The following is a 15,841-nucleotide window of genomic DNA, read 5'->3' as shown; positions in this document are numbered from 1 at the left end:
ATGAGCTTTATGTTTCTGCTTTTAAACCCACCAGTCCCAACAGCTGCTAGCACTGTAAGCGTATTACAGTAACTGTGTTTTATATTTGTTGTAAAGAGCAAAGGGATGAGTCAAACAATTCTGTGTGCTAATTAACAGCGTCCATAGACATTGCTGCAAGTAAGAAATAACCAGGAATATGGTTAATCCTTAGAAGATGAGGCGAAATAAACACGCTGAAGTCATCATGCTCACTGCTGTTTGCTTCAGTGCAGATCATTAACTCAATGCCGCTTCAGACACTGCAATACTGAGTTACCACAGACGTTGCGTAAGTATCTTCCCATGGGGTGAGAATGGGACAAAGGTCATTTCCTTTTTACACGTTTCTTCAAAGAGCCATTTAGCCCCATGCACCCCTGAAACTGGCCTGCCAACACCCCCTCACAGGTATCCACCAATCAGATCTCGCTCTGCTTGTCTTGACAGCCTCAGGGAGGATCCACGCTGATCACGTGCCGGGATAATGCTCCCTTGTTAGAGTTATGTTTTTTTTCCTCAAGTTCCACTGCTGTCATTGAAAGAGGCGCCTCATGTTAAGCATTCCAGACAAACCGAATCTTCATACTGCTACTTTATTTAAATTTCTCTCTCAATATCAGACGAGACAACCACCTGAAATAAACAGTCTGCCGCACCCGTGTACACAAGTCGCTGATGTAACATTCTAGCCAGAACAAAAACAACAGTGTAAAAGAAGTCCTGTAGAAAAAACAGGAACAAATGCATTGTGTTCACATTCTATGGGGTCAAAAAGTATAATAGCATCTCAGTTAATGTTAGTTCAACGCCATTAAATGATATGAATAGATACAACTTTTGATTTTAATAATGTAGTAAATGTTGAAATTAAATGCTTTTAAACTATTTTTCATTGTTAGTTCATGTTTACTAATTTTATTAACAAATGTTAGCAAATTATAAAGTTTTACCTTAATATCTATGCAATATATGTAAATACACTTAAAAAATAAAGGTGCTTAATAGGTTCTTCACAGCGATGCTATGAACCATTTTTGGTTACAAAAAGAACCATTCAGTCAAAGGTTCTTTAAAGAACCATCTCTTTCTTATCTTTTTATAATCTGAAGAACCTTCTTTTACCACAAAGAACCTTTTGTGAAACAGAAAGGTTCTTCAGAATGTTCTTTATGGAACCGTTTAGACAAAAAAGATTCTTCTATGGCATCATGAAGCACCTTTATTATACTGGAGCTATTAACATTATAACAGAGGAATAACATTTTATAAATCAGTCCATAAGTGTAGAGGGGGTCCCTGTGTCATCAATCTGTCCACTAAGAGGTGAAATCCTGAAAAAGACCCCTGATCCTAATTCACACTCTGAATCACCAAAATGTGCCAAATCAAAAGAGCATGTTACTCTTCAAGAAAAAAAGGGTAAGAAATTTACAAACGGAGCAGGGAACTTGATTTGAGCTTCAAAGCAAAGGGAACGGCAGACACATTGGTTTGTTGATGGAGAAATTAGGTTACAGGAAAACAGAGAAGCTTGAGGGGGCAGTATATCACTCACAAACACAATACATACTCACAAACAGACACAGCATTTGATGTTTTTCACTAACAATTTTCATAAATTATGCTTCGAAAAGAAAAAAAATACAGTAAACATCAAAGATAGGAAAAAAGGGACAAAATGGGAACAATTTTACATTAAAAAAGGGTAACAGCTAACTTAATAGTTGTATTCATTTTTAATAGTTTTATTAAAAATGATATATAGTTAAGTTTAATAGTTTTATTAAAAGTTATAATGATATAAAAATGATAGTTTTATTAAAAATGATAAACACTTAATAGTTTTATGTAATTTTTTATAATACAACTGCAACCTGATTGCATGAGGATGAACTAAAGAATGATGAACGTATATAACAACTGCACATTTTCACTTTTTACAATTTAAATACTTATCAACCTCCAAAAGAACTCACTGAAATGACAACACTGCAAAAATCATCAGTGCTTTTGCATTAAACACACAGCCCTGTTGTCTGTAAATAACCGTCAGCTGAGTCACACAAAACACCCCTGAGCTCATCTGAGATCTCCCGGACACCGATCAGTGAACCGTTACATTAAATACCAGAGTTCAGATGAAAAGATCCACATAAAATTCCACCAACACACAAAACTCAATCATAATCATTAACCCAGACACATAACACCCAACTCCCACAGGGCAACTCAGACTCACATGCTTCCACACACTGCGAAAAGAAAATTCAGCTGAATGCATCTGCATACATTCCAGCGTGTTGAGTTACGCACCTGCGCCATCACAACAGCGAATCTTTCCCAAAATCCAACTGAGACAAACTCCACAAGAGCAACACGACCTCCCGCTCCGCATGCTGCTCGCTCACTGTCTCATATGTGCCTCAGGTGAGACAGTGACAGAGGAGGAGAAAGAGAGAGGGACAGATTGGGAGGTGAAGGACGCGTTGGCTCTGTCTGCTTCAATACTGAAGCTCAGCTGGAAGCTTGCTACTCTTCACAATAAAGGGGAGGGGCCAGGGGCCAAAGAGACACACAAACACACACATTCAAAAGGGATACAGGAAAGTTCCACTGAATTCATACTGAGGTCTACTAAACCAATATGCAAAATTAAAAATCTCTCTTCACACAAGACTGGAGAAACAGGAGTCACAGTTTTTAAGTTGTCACAGGGTACCATTGTGATACAAAGTACCATTGTGAGTGTATTTCATGTGCGTGCGTGCGTGTGTGAATCCTGAAATCAGTTACGTCTGCATGCTGCAGTGGCCCATTTTTGAGAGGGTGTGTCTACAGTATATCACAAGATCTTCATCCCCACTTCAGCGCATTCAAGATCACACACGCAAACATTGGGCTTCCATGTTTTATGGGGACATTCCATAGATGTAATGGTTTTTACACTGTACAAACTGTATTTTCTATTTCCTAAACCTACCCCTCACACAATACTTTCTGCAGAAAAAAAGAGATCATTCTGTGACTTATAAGCTTGTCAAAAACTACTGGTATAAGTATCCTTGCGTGCATTTGGTCCCCATAATGTAGGGGATACCAGGTACACACACATACACACACACATATGACTAAATAATAAAATTATATTTAAATATTTAAATATCTTATACTCAAATAACACACAGTTAAGATATGCACACATCACTAAAAAGCTCATTCTTGTGAGTAAAGACAGTCACGATAAAAACCTAAGTTTAGGAACAAGGGTCAACCTGACATTTCCTACAATAATGTTTAATGTTTATACTGTAATAGATATGTTCTGGCTCTATTCAATAGGCAGGACTGCTTAATGTTATTCACATGTGAGAGAAATAAAAACACCTGGAGTAAAGTGAAAATGCAGAGTGGAAAACATCCCAGATGAGGAAAAGAGGAAAAACGTTTTATGAAAAAAGAAAAGAAAAACTGTTTATGGTTGCTGATCAATGCTGCAATATGCCATATTAATATGCACAACCAATACTATTTTAGGGATTCCAGAAGTTTTACGAACTGAATGTTTATCATAATTCTCACTCTTTAACTTATACATTTACATTACTTTTCCAGTCATTCATGATTTATCAAATGAAGATTAAGGATTTTTTTTTTTATTCATGCTTTCTAAAAATAGAATTTATCAAATGTTTTGGTATATTGGAAATTGGCCAAACTTGAAAAAGTATATTAGTTATAAAAATAGATACAAAGGGATTTTAAAGATTGTATTTATTAATTACAACTTTTCCAGGTCTAGAAATCACACTTTTAAAAATGCGTTCAAGGTAGTGGTTGTTTTTAGCATATTTGAATGCTTATTTTGTCTCATTTTAAATGATTAAGTTTGCTAGGGTCACCTACAGTGCCGTGAAAAGGGTTTTGCCCCCTTTCTGTTTTTTAAATTTTTTGCATATTTGTCACACTTAAAAGATTCAGAGCATCAAACAAATTTTAATATTACACAAAGATAATGCAAGTAAATAGAAAAGGCAGTTTTTAAATGATGATTTAATTTATTAATGGAAAAAAGCTGTCCAAACCTACCTGGCCCTACGTGAAAAATTAATTGCCCTCCCCCCTTCTGTTAAATCATGAAAGAACTGTAATTAACCACATTATTTTAGAAAGCTGAGTTAAATTTCACTACCCAAACCCAGGCCTGATTACTGCCAGACCAAATCAATCAAAAAATCACTTAAATAGAACCCCTCTGACAAAGTGAAGCATGCTTAAAGAGCAACACATCATGCCGCGATCTAAAGAAATTCAAGAACAGATGAGAAACAAAATAGTTGACATGTATCAGTCTGGAAAGGGTTATAAAGCCATTTCTAAGGCTTTGGGACTCCAGCATACCATGGTCAAAGCCATTATCCACAAATGGAGGAAACTTGGAACAGTGGTGAACCTTCCTTAGTCTCGCGTAGTCAGACCTTCAGACTGATGGCTGAAGGTCTGGAATGTATGGTAGCTTTCATTGGCCAAGGCCCGCCCATGAGGCCGTTTGAGCGACATGTCAAACGACCAATCACAGTTCGTTTCGTTCAGCATCACGTTTTGGGGCATTGAAATGTCGCCACAATAACATTTAAATATTTCACATACTTTTGAAAATCCAGCGTTTATTTGATCCTGATAAGTGCTCGTCGTCACAGTTGTAAACACGACGGCTTTCTTCTTTCGTGAGGGGGTTTAGCATGACGGCTTCTTTGTTTCGAGGCGGAATGTTAAAGAATGCGACACACACGTCTCCCAGAAATCCTGTATAATCTAACCAATCCGACGATGACTTCAAAGCTCCTGAAGTGTTTCCACTTTTGTGTGCCATATGCATCAGACGTTTAGCCAATGTTCCGTTGGCGTGACATCTGAGGCTGAGACTAACCTTCCCGGGAGTGGCCGGCCTACCAAAATTACTCCAAGAGTGCAACGGTGACTCATCCAGGAGGTCATAAAAGAACCCAAAACAACATCTAAAGAACTGCAGGCCTCACTTGCCTCAATTAAGGTCAGTGTTCATGATTCAACAATAAGAAAGAGACTGGGCAAAAACGGCATCCATGGGAGAGTTCCAAGACAAAAGTCATTGCTGACCAAAAAGAACACAAAGGCTCATCTCACATTTGCTAAAAAATATCTTGATTATCCCCAAGACTTTTGGGCAAATATTCTGTGGACTGATGAGACAAAAGTTGAACTTTTTGGAAGGTGTGTGTCCCGTTACATCTGGCGTAAAACCAACACAGCATTTAATAAAAAGAACATCATACCAACAGTCAAACATGGTGGTGGTGGTAGTGTGATGGTCTGGGGCTGCTTTGCACCTTCAGGACTTGGATGACTTGCCATAAATTGATGGAACCATGAATTCTGCACTCTATCAGAAAATCCTGAAGGAGAATGTCTGGCCATCAGTTTGTGACCTCAAGCTCAAGCATACTTGGGTTATGCAGCAGGACAATGATCTCAAACTCACCAGCAAGTCCACCTCTGAATGGCTCAAGAAAAACAAAATTAAGGTTTTGGACTGGCCAAGTCAAAGTCTGGGTGCATGACCTTAAACAGTCCTTTCATGTTCGAAAACCCTCCAATGTGGCTGAATTAAAACAATTCTGCAAAGAAGAGTGGGCCAAAATTCCCCCACAGTGATGTGAAAGACTCATTGCCAGTTGACAAATATGCAAAAACTAAATAAAAAAACAGGATGAGGGTACAAAGTTTTTCACACCACTGTATGTGTGAAAATGTGAAACATTGTGGCACAACTTTAGTTACAGCTCCAATGAGAAAAGGTATTTCAGGTTCTGGCCTGGATGTACTTGGAATTATTTTTCTAAAATGTACAGGTTAACTATGAGACAACCGCCAGGGTAATATTTTGGAATCAAAGTTCCAACAACATCAACATGAAGTCCCAATATCAGTACTGAAGAAAGCCCAGTCGACAGAATGAGGTGTAGCGTTGCGTGCAGTGAACAGTCTCATTGGACAGAATCCGTCATGCCTGACTAAAGATTTTCCATGTTACTATGCATCACTTTCTGTTTATTATTACTCTGTTGTAATCAGATACAGAGCAGCACACACACACACACACCACTATCACCTACTCAAAATATAAAGGTAGAAGCGTGAACAGGCATAAAAAAAAAATCACATGATAATTAAATACAGAAAAAGAGGGGGAACAGATGGCAGACTCTTCAAGTGAGATCATTCCAGAAATATTCCAGGTTAAATAAAACTTAAGCTGTATGAATGTGACAGTACAGCTTGTCATAGTTCAGTGGTCATCTTGACCTGTCATTTTTATTTATTTATTTTTCTTGAAAGAAACGTACCTGGAAAAGGCAAGCTCCCCATTTCCTCTGTCTATTCTTAGATCCAGTCCTGAACAGTCATGAGGTCGGGGGTTCTGGTAGGGATGTTTAGAAATGTGTTCTTCTAAACACAGGAAGTGCAGTGCAGGGAGACAACAGGAAGTAAAGGGACTACAATACAGAGTGTTCCGCTTCCCCTCCCTAGTGGTCCTTAATTTGACCTCTGAAATTTACTACCACATTAAAAGTGAAGTGACATTCAGCCAAGTATGGTGACCCATACTCGGAATTCGTGCTCTGCATTTAACCCATCCAACGTGCACACACACAGCAGTGAACACACACACACCGTGAACACACACCCGGAGCAGTGGGCAGCCATTTATGCTGCGGCGCCCGGGGAGCAGTTGGGGGTTCGGTGCCTTGATCAAGGGCACCTCAGTCGTGGTATTGAGGGTGGAGAGAGCGCTGGACATTCACTCCCCCCACCTACAATCCCTGCCGGCCCGAGACTCGAACCCGCAACCTTTGGATCACGAGTCCAACTCTCTAACCATTAGGCCACGACTTCCCCTCTTGTAGAAAGGTGAATTGAAAACTAAAATGCTTCCTCATGGATTCGGCGTGAATCTATTGCGTGGAACGTCTCATGAGACTGTGAGAGTCCCAAGATTGAAGCGCCACCAAACACATACACCAATCCCCCGAGTTGGATCAAAGCAGGGTGCAAGCGTTTTGTATCATCACTAGCACCCTGCTAATTAGTGATCAAACCCTATTTGTATCTCTCCCACTGAGAACTGGCTCCCCTGGAAAAATCCAGAACACATGCTGTTCAGAGAGCCGTGGACATGTGTAACAGCTTAAAGAGATATGTTTCTGTCATCGTAAACTTATACTTTATTCAGTAGCGGCTCCTGACTGTAAATTTAGGTGGGGTAGATTCTGAGTCGTAGCACTAATATATGAAAAACATTTTGTAAACTTTATATTCTAATCTCTGAACACATGTAGACAAAATTTTGGCAGAGATATCCTTGCATTATCCTGTTGGTGGCGCGCTAATGTTGATTGACAGACTCAGAGAACACGCATAAAATTCTGTATTATAATTGCCTTAATATAGCATTCATCACCTCCAAATGTTGATTTAGAGTGTTACAAATTCTGGAGCAATTCGGGCGAGGAAAGACGACCCTATGTCTATTCTCAGAATAATAATAAAACAAACCCAATAGAACCATATAAAGGCTATTCATGTGAGCACATTTAAACTAAAGGATTTGTAAATTTGATCCACTACTCCACATAGAAAAAAAACAGACACGCCAACTAGTTACTGACCTGATGCAGACACATAGCTGAAGCGGATTGATATCGTATTGGTGGAGCGAGGTTCACGTAAGGTAACGTGAAAATAAGCGGGGCGGTCTCAAAACTGCCCCAGTTCCCCTTTTCACCACAGATTTGTGTTGCAAAATTGTGGGGCGCTGTTGAGCTCAGGAGGTCTCAGTCTGCCCCGTTAGTATCATGTATACATGCCTGCTAAAGCCATGCGCGGGATTTTAATATATACCGTTTACTTTATGACTTAAAATAGTATAGAAAATCTGAAAAATATTTGTTGCAGAATGCTGAACACAGTTGCAATTTATTATTGTTTCAGTTTATATAGTCTATGTTGTGGATGAATATTTTGGCCCATATAGAGGAGTTTATTTGAAACACAAATGGAGCTATTGAACAGAATGTGAAAGCTGCTCTTTAGCATGCAATATAAGTAGATATTATCTGGAGCTGTCAAAAATACTACAAATCAGTGGTTCTCAATCTTTTTGACTAAATATTTCAAAGGCCCCCTACATTATACAATATAAACAGAATTATATACACTGCTGTTCAAAAGTTTGGGATTAGTTATTTTTTTAAGAATTTAAAGAAATTAATACTTTTATTCAGCAAGGATGTGTTAAATGGATGTAAACTGATAGTATGATAGTATGATTCACCGCCCACATCAGTGTTTGTGGGCGGTGAATTTTTGTGTGGGTGCAACTCACCTTTACCAGGTGGGAAAAAGCAGTCCATGTCGACACTACTGCGGGAGTGAGACACTGACAGGGTGCTGCTGGGAACCAGACCCTCCTGAGGGGGCGAGTGTTCGGTGGTCCGCACCAGACACCAGCCGGGCCGCTCTCCAGACCTCTCCAACAGCTCGACCGTCTGACCCGATTGAATGCTCAACTCACCCACCGATCCAGCAACAAAGTCTTGTAGAACCACAGTCTGCTCACAGCCACCCGACAACTACAGAGAGAGAGAGATACAGCTTTTAGATTTCTAAAGAAGCCTCTATGGTTATCTAGGAAGAAAGGATGTGTTAGATATGTGTTTGTATCTATGCTAAAAACTTATTTTGTAAAAACTGTAGACACAGACATTAAAAACATTTTAAAAACATTGAAGAAAAGCATTTATTTAAAATAAATAAGTAACTATTAAAAAAAAATCTCACTGACCCCAAATTTAGTCAAACCCAAATGGTAGTGTATATATCAATTAATTTGGACATACACTACTGGTCAAAAGTTTGTAATAATTAAGATTTTGTGTTTTTTTTTTAATATTGTTGAAAATTGTCTCGTGTTCGCCAATGCTACATTTATACAGTAAAAAGAGTAATATTGTGAAATATTATTACTATTTAAAATACCTGTTTTCTATTTTAATATTTTTTTTTATGAAATTTATTCTTGTGATGCAAAGCAGAATTTTCAGCATCATTACTCCAGTCTTCAGATCCTTCAAAAATCATTCTAATATGCTGATTATTATCAATGTTAAAAACAGTTTTTGCCCCTTAATTAATCAACTTAATTTTTTATTCAGCACAGGTACAATAAATTGATCAAAAGTGTCAGTAAAGTCATTTATAATGTTACAAAAGATTTCAAAATTTCAAAATGCTATTCCTCACAACTTAATAATAAAAGTAATAATTGGTTACATTTATATAGCGCTTTTCTAGGTACTCAAAGCGCTTTACAAGAAAGAGGGGGGGGGGGGGGGGATCTCCTCAACCACCACCAATGTGCAGCAGATGATGCGACGGCAGCCATATTGCGCCAGAGCGCCCACCACACACCAGCTTACTGGTGGAGAGGAGACAGTGATGCAGCCAATCAGTGTATGGGATTTTTAATGACCACAGAGAGTCAGGACCTCGGTTTAACATCTCATCCGAAGGATGGTTCTTGTTGACAGTATAGTGTTCCCGTCACTATACTGGGGTGTTAGGACCCACACAGACCACAGGGTGAGCACCCCCTGCTGGCCTCACCAACACCTCTTCCAACAGCAACCTAGTTTTCCCAGGAGGTCTCCCATCCAGGTACTGACCAGGCTCAGCCCTGCTAAGCTTCAGTGGGCAACCAGTCTTGGGCTGCAGGGTGACATAGCTGATGGCTAAAAACTTAGTTCTCAACCTCCACAAAAGTCTTTTCATGGTCCAGTCAAATCCTGGTGAATTTAAAGTCCCACCCCATATTATTTCCCACAAAATAATTGGTCCAACCCAGAAATACGTCATAGTGCATGTTAAATGCATTGAGAATGCATTATTGAAGTTTTATGATTTGGATGAAGGTCAGAACACATTCATGATAAAAAAGATTTCATGCAGAAAAAGAGTTTTCTAGAACTGTACAAAGTCGTCCCAGAAGAAAGGAAAAACAGGGCAGGCTGAGAGAAATAAATAATGGTTAGGCTGCAGAGAGAAACCAGCTCACTGAACAAATATACACATCACCACCTGAGTTAAACTCACCCTACAGTGACAGAAAATCAATTCAACACCTCACACACACGTTTACAGACACAGAAACATGTTCTAATCTTCATCAAACACACACACTGAAACAGAAACTGAGCTCAAGACTAAGAGAAACAGGATGAGTAAGAGAGGAAAAGGCCGATCTGAACAGCTGTTCTCCTGTGGAGGTCTCTCCATCTCTGACCTGCTTCCTGAATACATCAAACCTTCAGACTCTGCTGCTGGGTGTCTGCACCGGTTCTGTTCTGACCCAGCGTCCCACCCTAGACAGCACCGCTCCCTGAATGTGGTTATGTCTGAACTCCCCATGTTCTGAGGGTCAAAACACACATTCAGCTGGAAGGTAAAACAAAACTTGCCTTCTTCCCATATTAAACACTGGAGCTGTGCTCATAAGCACAGTAGAATCTTAAAAATGGACCAAACATAATAACATGAAAACATGTCATGGCTTTTTGGACATTTACCATGGTAGTACCATAGTAATATATAAATAATGTAATCATTCAGTAATGTGGAATATCAGCTTCAAATTAAAAGGATTTCTGAAGGAACATGTGACACTAAAGACTGGAGTAATGATGCTGACATTTTTTGCCATCACAGAAATAAATTACATTCTAAAATATATTAAAATAGTACATACATTGAAATAAAAAAACACACCCAAATACTTGTATCAGGGTTAGTCTGTGATAATCATCTTCATTTAAAACTACTGAATCATATGGGAGGTGCACATCATGATATAAAAACAAATGTCTATGTGCTTCCTGTCACGAATTTGGTCTGTGGACTTCCGTTTACTCACCACCAGAGGTCCCTCCTCCATCACATTGACTTTTGCACCACACTACTGTTGCACTTCACCCACGAACTACAATTCCCATCATCCATTGCACTGACGACACACAGCTGTCACCAATCTCACAATGCTCTGATCACACAGCTGATTGCACTGATTACACACGCTTTATAAGCCTTGAACTTCCTCTCTGTCTTTGCTGAGTATTGTTCTGCGTGTAACACTCTCCTAGTGTTAGCTGCCTTTGTAATTATGTGTGTAATCAATGCTGTTCTCGAAGCTACAATGGAAATACAAGAGGCTCTAATTCTAGATTTACAACTCTAGCGACCCTGAAGAGCGAGGCAGAGACGAAGGAGTGTGTGATTGGGTGGAGGAGAGAGATACACCCTCCTCGAGGGAACACAGGGTGTTTTCCCTCCCTGATTCTTTACAGCTGGACAGGAATTCCCGCCATATGGAACAGACTATTCCATACTGACAGAACTCCCAGCCATGAGGAACGCATAATCCCCCACAGAGAATCAGACAGGATTACATATGTGCCATATGAGAACATTTAGCTGACACATTCCCTTTCTTCAATATGTACTGCTAACTTATAAATATACATGTGCAGTTCAAGTTAAATTAATAACATGTTGTAGAAGACACACAGATATGCTGTGTTTTGCATCAGTCACTAATAATAATAATACTAGTAGGTTAACAATTTGATATCTATCATAAAGTAATTTACAATTATAATATAGTACTTAATATCCATTTAATACATTTTTTATTTATATATGTGACCCTGGACCACAAAACTAGTCATAAGGGTAAATTTTATGAAATTAAGATTTATACACCTGAAAGCTGAATAAATAAGATTTCCATTGCTGTATGGTTTGTTATGCTAGGACAATATTTGGCCGAGACACTATTTGAAAATCTGGAATCTGAGGGTGCAAAAAAATCAAAATATTGAGAAAATCGTCTTTAAAGTTGTCCAAATGAAGTTCTTAGCAATGCATATTACTAATCAATAATTAAGTTTTGATATATTTACAGTAGGAAATTTACTAAATATCTTCATGGAACATGATCTTTACTTAATGTCCTAATGATTTTTGGCATAAAAGAAAAATGGATAATTTTGACCCATACAATGCATTTTTGGCTATTGCTACAAATATACCCCAGCGACTTAAGACTGGTTTTGTGCTCCAGGGTCACATATTTACACTATGCCTACAGGTTTATGCATTATATTATATATTTTAAATTGTAATAATTCAGTCTTATTTAATATATTTTAATTATTCATATATTTAAATTATTTTAATAATTTATGTTTTAATATATTACTATACTATACATTATATTATATATTGTTCAGCTTTGAAAACAGAAGTCTAGTTATTATTTCAGATACTAATTATAATATAATGCACATTACAGCTTTAAAGATCTGACTAGCCAAACACACACAAACACATGGAGTAGAATATGAACAGCCACTCCCTTCTGAGCAACCCAAAAAACACAGTCCAAATGTGAGCTCATGCTTATGGGGAAAGAAAACACACACACAAACGCAGACAGATCCACAAGTACACTCCTACATTTAAAGTGCAAATGTCAGCAGAGACACTTGAAATAATTAGAGAAAGATTATGGAGAAAACACATACAGTACTTGTTAAATCACAGAGCGACGTTACTGGTTGGGCTGATTAAATAGCCACTGCTGTCAAAAACAGCATTATTAAAACACTTTTTGATATTATAGCAGTGTAACTGGTGAGCTATTTGTGTAAAAATGTTCAAAAGTAGCAATTTAAATCAATCTTGGTACTAAGGCAGCCTTATACTGGAAACACACCTATGAGAGCCAATGTATAAACACATTGCTTTATGAATTATTAAAAACATAAAATATACCATACAATTATGCGATATCCCAAACAATATTGAAAGAGACAACACAGACACATTTCTCCTTAAAAACAACCACTAATACATAACGCCTTCACAAAAAGGCACAAGCAAATATAATCTAATATCCAAAAACGCATCAGAAACATGTGTACTCACAGGTCTGGTTCTCTTGGGTAGTCTGAAACTCCTCCACCTGGGCATGATTCTATCTGTACCACCAATCCAACCAACCAGAAGTCAGTCTGCCAACCAGATCTGCCTTCTGATTGGCCGAGAATCAGGTAGGAAAGGCTCTAACCAAAGTTCTCACTCTCAGATTCTCACACAGAGCTAGTGACTGAACTCATTCTCAACATGTACAGAGAACAATTATTGAAATGTCATATAGATCTAGCATATAGCTGAGTGTTGAGAGAGTTATGCCCATACGGGAGAGAGAGGGAGAGACTGAGAGAAAAAGGAGGAAAACAAGCACAGACTCCAACAGAACTAAGACAAGTGAGAGAGGAGGAAAAATTAAATGAAAAGATGCAACACCCCACACTGGGAAAAGAAAGAGTGATGTCAAAGACTTTGTGTGTGTGTGTGTGTGTGTGTGTGAGAGAGAGTGAGTGTGTGTGTGTGTGTTTGTGTTGAGCATTGCGTTTTAGCCCAGATGGACAGTGGTCACGTGGTCGACTGAAGAAGAGATGGATGGACCGGATCAAAGATATGAAACAAGTCATAGCTGTGCCCGAGAATGCCCTAGACAGGAAGAAGTGGAAACTCCTGCGATAGCATGGGAAAAGCACTAGGAAAGAAGAAGTGTGTGTGTGTGTATGTGTGCACATGTGCCTGTGAGATACAGACAGAGAGCATATGAAAGATACACACACACAGACACACACACAGGCACTTTGATTTCATTTATTTTTGAAAACAAGAAACATTACTCACTATAACTGACATGTCAACTCTAAGTCAAGCAGAATATATCTAAACAGACACACACACATACACAAACCTAACTGCAGACATGTACAGTTTTTATTTTATTTTATAAAGACTAAACCAAACCAAACCAAACCTTAAGGCTACTCCTAATTTTTATTAATTTATTTTTTGTAATAAAATAAACATGGTTTGCTTTTGAATTATTTTTTACCTTTGAGTAAAAACGGAGGTTATGTCAAATTTAGCTAACTTCTGGGACAAATGCTGACAACATGCCAAACCTCACTACCCAGAGACACAAACAAGTCAAGAAATGTCTAGTCTGTAAAAATAGGGAATATGAGAAGCCTATATATAGCTCTATATTTGAATGTCCATTGAGCCTCCCACATACAAAGCTATACATACACAAACACACAAACCTCAAACCACAATGACATAAGAAGGCCCTAGCAGTACAATAACTCCAAAGAGACAGACCGAAAAACAGAAAAGAGACAGACAGAGAGAAAAATGAAAATAATATGTGTAATTATATGACTAACAGACCTGGGTAGTAACAGATTACATGTAATCTCGTTTATGTAATCAGATTCCAAAAATTAAGTACTAGATTCAATTACATTTTAAAATGCTTTGAATTATTACTCAGTAGGTTATTTTACCATGTATTACTATGACAAACACATTTAAATGCAGAAATTCACATTATTTCTTATTTACATGTAATGCAGGCATTCCCAAACTTTTTCGTCAGCTGAACCTTTTTCTCCTTGCTTTGGTTCTTCTCGATAGGTTAGTAACACCGTGTCTACACAGGACGCAGCTAAAGTCTGCCTACACTGGACGCGATAAAGCGACCGTTGAAAATCATTTTAAATTTGTGACAGCACGTCATAAATAGAACGCGGCAGCATATTTCTGTCGGGGATTTGTCGTGTCGAACAGCGTAGCATCCAGTGTAGACAGCATCACTGATTATAATGACTTCTATAGTATTTTGTCGCGCCGGTCGCATCCGGTGTAGACACGGTGTAACATTGGTTTTGCTTTGTTTCACAGAACTAATCGTTGCCTGGGTTGCGTGAGCTACATATGTGTGGGGCGGAGCTATCAAAATAGGGGCGAGACCCTTTTGGGGTAGGGGCGTATTTGTTTTGGTGATTTCAAATATCAATATTGGCTTCCAGAAATCGCTTACCCCACCTTTAACGTTACTATACAACTATTGCAAATAAACCCTTAGTAGCCAACACTTACTATTTTGTATGTGACATACAGTGTGAACGGTCAGTGGGTGTGTCATCTGAGACAGAGACAAGTCCGTGTCCTGACTTAAACCACATGAACACCGCAAAACAACTGATCTGGCAGCAGAGTGTGTTAGAAAAAGTGTTTCTAGGAAACATGAGCCGCTCTTGACTCAGAGCTTTTTTGGCTGTAATTAGACGGTTGAATGAAACAAGAGCGGAGAGACTGGCCTGAGGTTAAGAGCAGGCGCAAGTAATCATAAAATTACAGAGAAAAGACAGAGGGAGAGATGAGGAGCGATGATACAGTTTTTGCCGCACTGACATACCGGATGGGAATAATAGTGAATCAGAACCAAATTTAGTGGGACAGAGATGAAAATTACATAACAAAAACAAGGCAACAAGAAAGTTGGTGAAAGAAAGAAAGCAAAATGACTCATCCTGCACAAAAATAATTTGGGCAAAACTGTAAATCTCAGTAATGAATTTACACACACACACACACACACACACACATGTTGGTTTTTGTGGTTTATGGGGACTCTCCATAGGCGTAATGGTTTTTATACTGAACAAACTGTGTGTGCTATTGCCCTACACCAACCCTACACCTAAACTCAGCCCTCACAGGAGACTTTGTGCATTTTTAGATTTTCAAAAAAACACCATTTAGTATGTTTTTTAAGCCTTTTGAATTACGGGGACATAGGCAG

General features: G+C 38.5%; 1 protein-coding gene across 3 annotated transcripts in view; it reads right to left on the bottom strand.

Annotated features, from left to right (window-relative positions):
- LOC306879347 (kalirin-like) overlaps nucleotides 1-15,841 on the bottom strand; it is a 56,967-nt gene that overhangs the window by 14,512 nt on the left and 26,614 nt on the right. Inside the window, exons 1-2 of one of the 3 annotated variants that reach the window (XM_079432200.1) lie at nucleotides 13,099-13,116; nucleotides 8,444-8,690 (exon numbers count right to left, since the gene is read on the bottom strand). In XM_079432200.1, coding sequence (XP_079288326.1) covers nucleotides 8,444-8,471 — 28 coding nt within the window. In that variant the 5' untranslated portion in view covers nucleotides 8,472-8,690; nucleotides 13,099-13,116. Of the gene's footprint in view, nucleotides 1-2,334; nucleotides 2,565-8,443; nucleotides 8,691-13,098; nucleotides 13,117-15,841 lie in introns of those variants that run through there. The other 2 variants (XM_079432198.1, XM_079432199.1) reach the window with 2 other exon arrangements.

This window comes from Barbus barbus, assembly GCF_936440315.1.
Source record: "Barbus barbus genome assembly, chromosome: 13".
Classification (NCBI taxonomy): Eukaryota; Metazoa; Chordata; class Actinopteri; order Cypriniformes; family Cyprinidae; genus Barbus; species Barbus barbus.
This window is presented reverse-complemented; position numbering and strand designations above follow the sequence as displayed.